We start from the raw sequence: 13,358 nt of genomic DNA on the forward strand, positions 1-13,358 counted from the left end.
ACCATCGTCTGTGAAAACAGTTCATTACTGCATCCACAAATACAAGTTAAAATCAGATATAAACAATATCCAGAAACACCGCCACCTTCTCTGGGCCCGAGCTCTTTTACGATGGGCTGAGGCAAAATGGAAACTTGCCCTGTGGTCTGATGAATCAAAATTTGATATTCCTTTTGGAAATCATGGACACCAAGTCATCCAGGCTAAAGAGGAGAGGGGCCATCCGGCTTGTTATCAGTGCACAATTCAAAAGCCAGCATCTGTGATGGTATGAAGGTGCATTAGAACACATGACATTCGAAGCTTGTACATCTGGGAAGGCATCATTAATGCTGAATGATATATACACGTTTCAGAACAATATGCTGCCATCCAGACAAAATCTTTTTTCAGGGAAGGCTTTCTTTCTTTCTTTCTTTCAGCAAGACAATGCCAAACTGCTTTCTGCACATATTAAAATTGCATGGCTCTGTCGTAAAAGAGTCTGGGTGCTAAACTGGCCTGCCTGCAGTCCAGACCTGTCTCCCATCTAAAACATTTGGCGCATTATGAAGTGCAAAATACAGCAAAGGAGACCCCAAGCTGTTGAGCAACTGAAGTTGTATATCAGGCAAGAATGAGGCAACATTTCTCTTTTAAAACTACAGCAGTTGGTCTCCTCAGTTCCCAAACATTTACAGAGTGTTGTTAAAAGCAGACGTGATGCAACACAGTGGTAAACATGCCTCTGTCCTAACTTTACTGAACCATGTTGCTGACATCCAATTCAAAATGAGCATATATTTTTCAAAAAACAAAAAAATTCTCAGTTTCAGCATTTGATATTTTGTGTTTGTACTATTTTCAATGAAATATACGGTTTCCATGATTTGCAAATTGTCGCATTCTGTTTTTATTTACAGGTTACACACAGTGTCCCAACTTCGTGGAATTGGGGTTGTATTTGCTTGGATTGAATTCTTCCAAATATATAAGTGGTTTTGAGAAATACTTTAGCCAAAGTAATAAATGTGAAAGTTCTCTCATGCAGTACCTCTGGAGGAGCCACAGGGGAAAGCTGAGAGAGCTCAGGGAGGTCGGGACACCTCGAGCAGGCGCACTCTGACTCGTACTAAACTACAACATCGAGGTTCTGATAAAGACAGCGAGCATTCAGAAGAACAGCCCAGGTAGGTATATGTTGGGAAGATAAAATACATTTTTCATAATATTTAGACAATATGTTTTTATTAGTGCAACTGTTTTAAATTGATGCTATCAAATGAAGTTTTTCTTTCTGGTCTCACACAGATACACAGAACTGAAAGATGGTCGGGGGAGGATAACAGCCAAATTCGCCAACTCACAGCGCAAAGTCATTCGCCATCGCACAAGTCAGTTATGGTTTTAAAACACTGATTTGTTTTTACATGACTTTGCTGCATGACATTGTTGGAATGTTAGTCTGACTAACACATAAACTCTCAGGACCAACTGATGAGTTCTGACTTTCAGTGATTCCTCACTTTTGTAAAAACATAGCCTTCCTATTTGATTAGCCATAGTAACTGAAAATAATTTCAAGTATTTTCTGTATACTGTACTGTATTGTATATCTATATGTTGGCTGTATATAGGCACCAAGGTGAACACAACAATGGCTATACAGTAAGTTAGCTTATCTAAAGCTACCACTTAGCAGTTCAGCAGTATTTGAATTCACTAACTTGGCAAGTTCGCTAATAACTTAGCTCATGTTAGGGCAACTATTATATTATGCAGTTCAAACCAAGAACTAAGTTTGCTAGCAATGGGATGACTATTATATTGTGATTAAAGCCATTAAGCAAATGTGATGAAGCTAGATAAAATGAGGCTGATTATTATATTGTGTGATCCAACTTGCTAACTTTAGGGTCACTATTATCCTCGTCGGGCAGCACGATGGTATAGTGGTTAGCACTGTCGCCTCACAGCAAGAAGGTCCTGGGTTCAAGCCCAGCAAGAATGAAGCTGACAAGGGCCTTTCTGTGTGGAGTTTGTATGTTCTCTCTGTGTGTGCCCGGGTTTCCTCCAGATGCTCCGGTTTCCCCCAAAGACATGCAGGTTAGGCTAATTGGTGGCTCTAAATTGACCGTAGGTGTGAATGTGAGTGTGAATGGTTGTTTGTGTCTATGTGTCAGCCCTGCGATGACCTGGCGACTTGTCCAGGATGTACCCTGCCTCTCACCCATGGTCAGCTGGCATAGGCTCCAGCTTGCCTGCGACCCTGCACAGTACAAGCGGCTACAGTCACTAATCCATCCATTATGATGGATGGATTATCCTTGTCTGGGTCAATGTGGATCCAGAGCATATCTTGGGAAGATAAGCCACTAGGCAGGGATACACTCTGGATCGCAGGACACCATTCTCACACACAGACATGCTCATTCACACCTAGGGGCCATTTTAAAGTAGCCAATTGACCTGCCAGTTGGTTTTTGGGGGGTGGGAAAGATCTGAGGGAAACAGTAACCTGAGCTCAGGATTTAACATGGGATCCTGGATTGTGAGGTGGCAACACCACCTTCTGCACCACTGTATCACCTGCTAACTATTGGAATAATGGAATAATGGAAACCATTAGCCATGAATGCTATCCCATGTTGTTCCTCTCCCTTCCAGATGTCATTTTATAAAGGGAAACTGTGCTACAGGGTAGATATTGGCAATCAGCAAATTAGGTGCAAATGGTGTACACTGTTTGCACCTGATATATATGTGTACACACACACACACGCGCGCGCGCACACACACACACACACACTGATCAGCAATAACATTAAAACCACTGACAGGTGAAATGAAAAACATTGATTATCTGGCACCTGTCAAGGGGTGGGATATATTCGGCAGCAAGGGAACAGCTAGTTCTTGAAGTTGATGTGTTGAAAACAGGAAAGATGGGCGAGCGTAACAACCTGAACGATTTTGACAAGGGCCAAATTGTGATGGCTAGATAACTTGGTCAAAGCATCTTCAGAACGGCAGGGTCTTGTAGGGTGTTCCTGGTATGCAGTGGTTAGTACCTACCAAACGTGGTCCAAGGAAGGACAACCGGTGAAGCGGTGACAGGGTCATGAGCGGCCAAGACTCACTGATTCGCATGGGGCACGAATACTTGCCCATATGGTCCAATCCCACAGAAGAGCAACTGTAGCACAACCTGCTGAAAAAGTTAATGCTAACACCTTTGACACCCATGACCCTGTTGCCGGTTCACCGGTTGTCCTTCCTTGGCCCACATTTGTTTGGTACTAACCACTGTATCTTGGGAACACCTCACAAGATGTGCCATTTTATCAATGCTCAGACCCAATCATCTAGCCATCACAATTTGGCCCTTGTGAAAGTCGCTCAGATCCTTACGCTTGCCTATTTTTCCTGCTTCCAACACATCAACTTTGAGAACTGACTGTTCTCTTGCTTATATCCCACCCTTTGAAAGGTGACACTGTAACAACATAATCAATGTTATTCACGTCACCTGTCAGCGTTTTTAAATTTATGGCTGTGTGTACGCATGTACTGAATAATTAATGAACTTGAACCCATTTGCACTTTGATTTCATTCAGAACCTGAACCTCCAATCAAATTAGAGAGAATGGAGGAAACAACCAACAAAATCAGTCTGGCTCTGGAGAGCCCTGAAGAAGTGACGAAGAGGAAAAGTGGTGGGTGTTCCTTTCAGTGAACCAGAAGTATTATCTTAAGAAACAGCAGCTCGCTTCAGATTCTGCTTTGGGTCTGTAAGTGATATTTTGACCCTCTAATTGCTGCCAGCTGTGGCAGAAATTCACAAAGTGTCAATCTGCATGACACACACCATTACAGTCATGTAATAATAACAAGATGGTATAAGCTTAAATTTTACTTTCGATGAAATATCTTTTGTTCTTTTAGCCCTATTATTTTATTGTATTCTGTCAGGCGTTTTTTAGTAATGTGTAGTTGAATTAAGAGACACCGAGGCAGCAGAGAGACACAACAATGTACTGTATGTTTTAAAACGGCTTTTGTGTGTGTGTGTGTGTGTGTGTGTGTGTGTGTGTGTGTGTGTGTGTGTGTGTGTGTGTGTTGCAGAGTCTCAGCGTGACTGCAGGAGTCAGCCCTGTCAGAATGGAGGGACTTGCATACAGAGTGGAGACAATTTCAGCTGTGAATGTCCGATGAGCTTTAAGGGCAGACAGTGTCAGTTGTGTAAGTCCAACCAGCAAGTCACACTTTATCATACCGTCTCTTTCTCCGAGTCAAGAAACACTCAAGACACATTCAGATCCATGCCAGATATTTTCCAAGTGAGGGGTGGCTCAATCATCTAATCACCTCTTCCCACACCAGTGCACTTTATTATCTAGTTTGGATATCCCATTCCTTATTCAAGTGTTTTCCAGAGAGTGAGAACATGTTTATGAAATAACAGCGAATTGTTTCCTCACGTTGTTACTTGATTAACCTGTGTGTGTTCCTCTCTCTCTCTCTCCCCGCACACACACACATTTGCCATTAGATTGCCAACGAGTAAAACATCCTTGTACCCGCCTCTACTCTGAAACAAAGAGCGTGCCTGTATGGAAGGATGGAGTCTGCAATTATCTGTAAGGTGTTTTTTTTTCTGTCTTGTGTAGCTCAGATTGTACATGCAGATAGAAAAAGCTTGTTACACTAAAATGCAGTCGTATGTAAAAGTTTGGGTCCATGCTGCTTCATTGGCTGTATTTGTTACATGTGGACAGATCCCAAATACCTAGTGTTCATGCAAGACAGAATATTTATGAACTAGATTCATTTTGAGAGGATAACTGAGGGAAAAATGCTGAAGGCAAAAATTCCTAAAGTATCACAAAGGAGGCACAGTGGCACAGCAGAGCCTCACAGCTCCAGAGTCCTTGGTTTGATCTTCTGTTTGGAGTTTCACATGTCTTCCCTGGGTCCATGTGGTTTCCCTCCTCCCACCTCCCAAGAACATGCTGGTAGATGAATTGGTTAAGCTAAAAATATGAGCTCTAAGACGTGTGTGTGTGTGTGTGTGTGTGTGTGTGTGCGCGCACGCATACCATGTTCCCACCTCACACCCAGTGTTCCCAGCATAGGGCCCAGATCCACCGTGACCATGACCAGGATAAAGCAGTTACTGAAGATGGATACAAAAAACAGGATACAAATCACACAAGATTTGAGAAACAAGAGATTATAATAAAGACAAACACTGTACAATGAATAAGCTTGGGTAACATTATACAAAACAACATGAAATAGAACAATCAAATTTGGGGTTTGCAGGTATCAGGGTTTGTTTGTTTGTTTGTTTGTTTGTTTGTTTGTTTGTTTGTTTGTTTTTGCACAGTTTATATTGCATGTTGTTCATCCAGAACTATCTGTACCCTGAATGACTATCAGTGTCCCATTGTATAACAGACCCTGGGAAGGTATCAGAAATTTTCTAGTTGTGAAGGAGTAATTTCAAATGACTTATAAATAAATAAATAAATGAATAAGGCATTAAATTTTATGATAAAATTCCCATGTCATTCTCTAAAGCCCACCAAAATTGTGCTTGCTCTAATGTACTGTAATAGTGCTAGCTCGCTCAAACTATCTATCTATCTATCTATATATATATATATATATATATATATATATATATAGTGGCACAGTGTTTAGCACTATCGCCTCACAGCAAGAAAGTTTTGGGTTCGAGCCCAGTGGCCGACAAGGGCCCTTCTGTGTGGAGTTTGCATGTTCTCCCCGTGTCTGTGTGGGTTTCCTCTGGGTGCCCATCCCAGCTGACGAGAGGCGGGGTACACCCTGGACAAGTCGTCAGGTTATCACAGGGCTGACACAGAGACAAACAACCATTCACACCTACGGTCAATTTAGAGCCACCATATAAATTAGCCTAACCTGCATATCTTTAAACTGTGGGGGAAACCAGAGCATCCAGAGGAAACCCACGCAGACACAGGGAGAACATGCAAACTCCACACAGAAAGGCCCTTGCCAGCCGCTGGGCTCAAACCCAGGACCTTCTTGCTGTGAGGTGACAGTGCTAACCACTACACCACCGTGTGTGTGTATAGTTAGTTAGTGTTTTAGAAAAGAGCTTATCTTTATGAAATGAAACTTAACCGGGGTGCCCAAACTTTTGCATACAGCTCTATACATATTCTGTTGTATCTACTCTGGTCTTGATTTGAGTTTTTCTTTGATTTTTTTTTCCTATTTTGCTTCACAGATATAAAAGAACATATAAAGTACAGCAGGACGTTTGTTTTAGGGAGATCTGTGAACCTGTGCTCAATAAGAAAAACTCCAGTAAGTATCCTCCAGGCAAACTACTCTATTTGGACCTTATGCTGTTGTCTTGTGTAAGACTGTGTGATTGAGGTCCAGGCGAGCTTAAAATGAGTGGGACTGGATAAGATATAAAGGCATCTGCCAGAAATTCATTCTTGTAGGCCAACTTGTCAGTAGGATGATTTATAATTCGAATTTCTAACCAGAATACCTATATTTGTTACATTTCATTAACTACAGCCAAAACCAGCACACAATCAGGACTCTTTATTGAACTGTTCAGGTTACTTTTGACATCTCATTTTTCATGTTTCTTGTACTGGATTGAACCTGCACGTTTCAGACAGAACATAGTTTATCTTTTGTTTGTCTGGGCAGGACAGATTTAAAGCCTATTGCACACAATCCAAATTTGACGAGAGACTTTCCAGCACGGAATTTTACATATACGTTATTATGTTTACATTTGGCAGATGTTTTTTGCTACTAGTCAAAGTAACATCAGACAATTCTTATACCTTGACCTCGTTACAAATTGGCTGAAATAAAGAGAAAAAAAGATAAATAATAATACAATACCAGTATTTCAGTACAATAAGCAGCAGCAAGGAACACGGGTTTACCAACTGAATGCCAAAAGAGGGCACACCTAAAAAAAGCACATGAACACTCGCGGAGACATCAGGTTTCTGTAGAAAATTGTCAAATACTCACTCTGAGTATTCAGTTCTATCTTGAAGGAAATCTTTATATGAACTGAACCTGATGCTGGTCAAATCACCAGTGAGAAAAATCTGGTTTGAGACTTTGTGCTTTGATATCGTGGGATCACCAGGCACTATTGACTCACAATCTGCAGAGATTTAGATTCAGCATAAGTCCTAATGATTGACTTCATGTCGTGATGACATTACATTACTCTGTAGGCTCGTACCAAGGACCTGAACTTGATGAGAGCAGCTACAGTGTGTAAGTAAAATGAGATGAATCGTGGAAATATTGAAGAGTAGAAACATTTTGGGGCGGCACAGTGGTGTGATTAGCACTGTTGCCTCACAGCAAGAAGGTCCTGGGTTCGAGCCCAGCTGCCAATGAGGGCCTTTCTGTGTGGAGTTTGCATGTTCTCCACGTGGGTTTCTTCCGGGTACTCCGGTTTCCCCCAAAGGCATGCAGGTTAGGCTAATTGGTGGCTCTAAATTGACCGTAGGTGTGAATGTGAATGGTTGTCTATGTGTCAGCTCTGCAGTGACCTGGCAACCTGGTGTACTCTACCCCTCACCCATAGTCAGCTGGGATGGGCTCCAGCTTGCCTGCATTTTTATTTACATTTTATACAGTGTCCCAACCTTTTGGAATTGGGATTGTATAAAAGTTTGCTTGTCATAAATTTTTACCCCATTATTCGAGGCAGAACTTGATGGTAATCTGAAGGCTAGGTGGCAATAGGTGTCCTCAGTCGGATGAAATTGTAAATTGAGGTTGAAATGGCTGAGCTTCATGAAAAAGTATGGGATTGGCTGCAGTGATACTGTGGACAATGAAAAGAAGACCGCCAACTGTAGATAGCTGGGGGATGCCAGTTTTTACATGATATAGCTTGGACCTTTGTTTCTCAATTTCACACTGTAGCACACAGTATGACCACACTGAGAAGTAGGATTCAAATTGCCTGAGTGTAATTCTCATCATGCCAAGTTTGGAAAGAGGAGAATCTGGTGCGTCACTATACCAAATAATGCAGCTGGATCCACCAGTGTAAGAGTTGAGGGCTTGTCAGTTTTTTTGCTGCTCAAAATCTGTCTAAAACAGTCAATAAGGCAATCTGGACTGGACTCGGATCCAGCAGGACAACAGGTTTAAGTGTTTGCAATAGAACTGGAAGAAGGGAGACTGATCTGTAGTTATTTAGCGAGGATGGGAGGAATTATGGCTTTTTAAAACTGTGAAATAAATCACTAAATCCTATGGGGAAATCCCCCCTCAGGATTGATGACAATGTCAGTGGGTGCATTGTATATGAGGGGACGGGGGCAGGGAACTGGGAAGTAGGAGTTTGTCAGTTTGGCGAGAAGGGAAACTAAAGTGTGTAGGGGGATACTGGGGAGGTAGGGAAAACTGTCTGCAGATATAACCATTACATTTTCTTCAAGGAAGTTACCCTAAAGCAGTCAGAAATGTCAAGTCCTACCTCTGAGCACCTTTGCACCTTGAAATTCTTCAATTAGCATTTATTCACTGGTTGCAGCTCGGTTAGTATAGACCCTTTTCAGTCACGTGACCTTCGTAAACGCGACCACCATTTTGGACATGTAGCGGACTTCGGCTCGAATTGGTTTGAATGCGAGGAAGGCGACAAACGGAGAACATACAAGAAAAAGGAGTGAGATGCAGAAAACACCTTCGCTATCCAGCGACGTAGGGCATTTACAGGGCGAGCAGAGGGAGAAATAACAACAGTAACGACACATTAGCAACGCCGTACAGAAATAACGGTTTATGGCACAGACCCTTTCGGTTCTCGCTCATCTAGCTGCTACAATGACTGCTTAGACTGCAACAATAATACCTAACACACGTTTAAGTATCCGTCGTAAAGACGTGAAACTCGTCGAGTGACGAGTGTGTTCATTGATAAGCTAACACAATCTAAAAGTAGACATACCATCACACTGCCCTGGCGCTGTGTACAGTTTACCTTCTATGGTTTGTGCACTCACTATTTGCCATTACTTTCTCCAACCGTTGTTACAGATTACAGGGAACAGCCTGGATTTAAGAGACAAATACATGTTCCTCTTGTTTTGAACACTTATTTGTAGGCAGTGCTTAATTTGTAAAGTGGGAGGTCCCGGAGCGCAGAGGATGAGCAGCTCCGGTGCGGAAAAAAAGAGGGGGGGAGGGGGGCGCGGCGCTGTGCTTCTGGGCATGTTTTGTAATAACACTGCAAATTAAGTTCATCTGCAGATATTTTGTGGATGTCGTTTCATGAGAGAAATCACCAACAAGGCAGATATCAAAATCAGACATTAACACTAAATAAACTTGCATTTTTTTATTTAATTATTTGGGGTTTTTTTGTTTTTTTTTGTTACATAGTCAAAAGAGGTGTCGGATCACCGGATCCAGTGTAAATAGCTGCCGGAGCCAACGCCCGAGGTTCCGGAGCGCGCTCCGGCTTGCTCCCCCTGTTTGTAGGACACTGCCTCTGATCTGTCCTACAGTCTACCAACAGCAAAGGAACACAACGCTAGCTAATGTCGTTAGCTAATAGCTACTACAGAAGAACAAAGAGGTTACAATGGGTTATTTTAGCCTATTTGGTTACACACTCGCCGCCACAGAATGTTAACAGCAATGTAATGCCTTTTCTGGCTAATTTTATTCGTCTTACCTCCAACAAAGTGGTCACTGCACAAGCGCTGGTATGCCGAGGGCTGCCAATCTTTCCTGTTAATGGTCGCTATCCATCTTCTCCGTCGGGATCCGATAAAATGATAAACCTTGCCTTGTTTGTTGATGGTTACTACATCCAGGTGCACAACAATATAGTGGCATGATGGAAGTCTTGCTGAAAATAAACACTTTCTTTGCTGCCGTTCCTCAATGCTGGCTGTGGTAAACTACTGGTAGTACATGTCCAAAATGGCGGCCGCGTTTGTCGTGACGTCACGTGAAAAGGGTCCATAGATGACTTGCAACCATGTCATCAAAATCTGCTACGTCATGAGTGTCCGCCATGATAGTGGATATACAAGGCAACTAGGATGGCAACCGCTGAAAGCGTGTCTGTAAACAATGCTGAATTTTCTCACTATTACCATGATTTGAACGATCGAGCGAAGATAGATATGTGTGATTTTGATCCATGTTATTTAAAAAAGTCAGGCTTTTCTGAAGATAAGACGCTTCTACCGACCATCGAATACGAATACAGGTCATTTCATCCAAAGCCTTTTTCATACGCGCTATCAGTTATTTTATATTTCTGGTATTTGTTTGTTTGAAAAAAGGAGGAATTCTCAGTGGAATTTGACCGAAGTAAAACACATTTTTGTAAAGCAAATGAGTGCCATAGTATGGATCATATTAAATCTTTAGGCGCCGAGCAGCGCTCTTGCGGGGGCTTTGCTCACGAATCCCAGGCCGAGGCGCGGTCCTACCAACCCGAGACCGTGCGCTTTTGAAGGGGGGAGGCTTAGAGGGAGGTGCCTATAAAATTTGGCTTCACTGCAAGCTCCGTTGGCCAAGTTATTAATTTTTAATGCCAGCTGGATCATGATAAATCTTTAGACACCGAGCAGCGCTCTCGTGGGGGCTTCGTTCACAAATCCCGGGCTGAGGCACAGTCCTACTGACCCAAGACCATGCTCTTTCCAAGGGGGAGGCTTAGAGGGAGGTGCCGGTCAAATTTGGCTTCGCTGTGAGCTCCGTTGGCCGAGTTATTAATTTTTTAAAGCCGGCTGGATCATGTTGAATATTTAGGCGCCGAGCAGCATTCTCGCGGGGCTTTCATTCGCGAACACAGGAATACCTGAAATATAAAATAATTGATAGTGCACATGAAAAAGGCTTTGGACAAAATGTCTTAATTATTGGATGAAATGGTCATTGGACATAGTGTCCTGATCCCCTCGTCTCCTCTCTGTACTAGGCCTCAGAGTTTCCTCTTTCCGAATCACAGACGGAATTGTAAAAAATCGGAACGTGCCACGGTCACGAATACTGCTGTGACCACAACCATACACAGCACAAAGATATGGCATAGCTAAAAGAACACTTAAAGCAGTGGAAAAACAAAGAGAGTTGTGCACGCGTGACTATGTTTTGTATGGAATGTCGCTTGACCCCACATTTGTATATCCACCATCATGGCCGACATCCGGGTTTCTATTTTGCTTTGACATCACTTGCAAATCAAGGATAACAGAGTACCTGACTGAAACAGAGTGCATTCGGTCACTGTCGACAACAGTATACAGACAACATACACAGACACAGTTAGCTCTATTCCTAAAAGTAGAGGGAACAGTCTACACTCTGGGCTTTTATCCAGATTAGATTCTTGTTTCTGGCAATTTTTAGTTTCTAGTTTCCATACTTGGGCAGTTGCAAAGCAAGCTATTTCCCAGTACACTGAAATGGCTCAGCTGGCAATTACAACTATAGGGGCTTTTCCACTACCAACGCGGCTGAGTTGGGCTGAGCCGTGCGGTGCTGAGTTGGGCTGAGTCGAGTTGAGTGGGCCTGTTGGGGTTGCATTTCAACTACAACCGCGCTGAACCGTGCTGGCTGGAAGTGGGTGGGCACATTGGGTGGAGTTAGCGAAAGTGGGTGGACATCACGTGATGTCATTAGGCGGCACAAACAGTGACATCAGTGACCTTTTAAGCAGTAGTCTCACGACCCGGATAGTAAACAATAAACATGGAGGACATGGAGTCGTTAGTGTTGCTGGTCTTGGTGCTGTGGCTTGTTGTCCTCACTTGGGTTGGTCTTCCATCTTCTAGTTTTCTGATCTTCTTCTTCTTTGTCGCAATTCTTCTTCTTCCGGGTTTACGGTGTTTACAGATCCCAGCGTGCTCACGGGGCGTGTGTGGGCATGTGAGGACACTCCTCCTCACCAATCAGTGCACAGGGGAGTGTCTCCTCACGCCCCTAGCCCCACTCGGCTCGGTTGGGCTCACTTCAGCCCCACTCCAAAATCGTGCGAGTTTTGGGTGCTGAGTAAGGCTGAAGTGAGCTCAGTCGTGCTGCTCTGAGGTAGTCGAAACGCGAGCCGTGTTGGGCTGAAGTGAGCTGAAAAAGGGTAGTGGAAAAGGCCCATATGAAAGCTGGTGGTTACTCAAGCTTGTTAACTTCTTTAAGTAAATTCTGTAATGGCAGCCTTTCTTCCATTAGCATCTCTGTATGAAGACTTGGTTAATCAATGTCAAGGGAACCTACTTATGAGATAAAACTTGGTTGCCCAAAGACAAGATCGTCTACCTGTGAGAGAAAAATCTGTTTGACAAAGATGAGGCAAACCACCGACAGGAGAAGACTCGTTTGCACAAAGACAATGGACTTTACCTGCAAGAGTTCACTGAGAAAGAAGGACACGTCACTCTGTTGATTTGTTTGATCTTTCTGACTTGCTTGAACAGCTTAATTTCCATATCTGTTAATCAGGTGCTTCAGGAGGACTCCCATCCTCACTTCTCCTCATTACAGGCTGTGCAGATGCAAATGTGACATCCCCCATCTTATCTGCAGATCTTGTCCACCCAGATCTACAGCTGTGGTGCCCCTTGTTACTGGAGACCTCTGGAAGTGCCAGTCAGCTGTGCACAAATCTGACTTTATCACAGCCAGTGTTGCTAGTCTTTCCCTTCACCTCTTGCTACTGACAGAGATTTGGATCAACCCAGAGAATGCGCTGCACTCACTACAGCTTTTTCTTTCTCCCATACCCCTGGGGCTTCTGGTCATAGTAGGGTGACAGTTTTGTTTACCACCACTTCCTGGACATATCATCCTTCTTGTCTTCCTGAACTTCAGAGCTTTGATTTGAATTTCATATTGTTACTTCTTGCAAATCTCATATCATAGTGGTCTATCATCTATCAGGTCCTTCTGGCAACTTTATAGATGAACTTGATTCTTTTAATTTCCAGGGGATGGCACAGGTTGACAGATCCAGACATTTAGTCTGTTAGATATTTGAGTATCTGCAATGCATCAACGAGTTGCTCGCCAAGCGTCTCTGAATACATGGCATATAGTGATCAAACGATTTGCCATCGCCAAATGAATGCCAATTAGCCTCCGATCTGGGGCTTTCCTTGACAATCTCAAAAATTGTCTGCAAGTGGAAAATCAGGGCTTAAATTGCGTGGTGTGAATTAAGCATTAGGAAAACCACATTTGTCTCCACTAATGTTAACTACAGACCTGTTTCCTTCCATCCATGCCTATCCAAGGCCTTGTATAATAATCTTCTCATACATCTGTCTTCATATTTTCAACTAAATGACCTTCTGGAAGGCTAGCCAGTCTGGTT

The 13,358-nt window shown here is 43.1% G+C and overlaps 1 protein-coding gene across 6 annotated transcripts in view; it reads left to right on the forward strand.

The window, feature by feature from the left end:
• sned1 (sushi, nidogen and EGF-like domains 1) overlaps positions 1-13,358 on the forward strand; it is an 89,192-nt gene that overhangs the window by 72,915 nt on the left and 2,919 nt on the right. For 5 of the 6 annotated variants that reach the window (XM_060919776.1, XM_060919777.1, XM_060919778.1 and 2 more), the window contains 6 exons: positions 1,031-1,169; positions 1,291-1,373; positions 3,598-3,696; positions 4,106-4,222; positions 4,533-4,620; positions 6,258-6,337. In XM_060919776.1, coding sequence (XP_060775759.1) covers positions 1,031-1,169; positions 1,291-1,373; positions 3,598-3,696; positions 4,106-4,222; positions 4,533-4,620; positions 6,258-6,337 — 606 coding nt within the window. Of the gene's footprint in view, positions 1-1,030; positions 1,170-1,290; positions 1,374-3,597; positions 3,772-4,105; positions 4,223-4,532; positions 4,621-6,257; positions 6,338-13,358 lie in introns of those variants that run through there. The other variant, XR_009654575.1, reaches the window with a different exon arrangement.

This window comes from Neoarius graeffei, chromosome 4 (assembly GCF_027579695.1).
Source record: "Neoarius graeffei isolate fNeoGra1 chromosome 4, fNeoGra1.pri, whole genome shotgun sequence".
Taxonomy (NCBI): domain Eukaryota; kingdom Metazoa; phylum Chordata; class Actinopteri; order Siluriformes; family Ariidae; genus Neoarius; species Neoarius graeffei.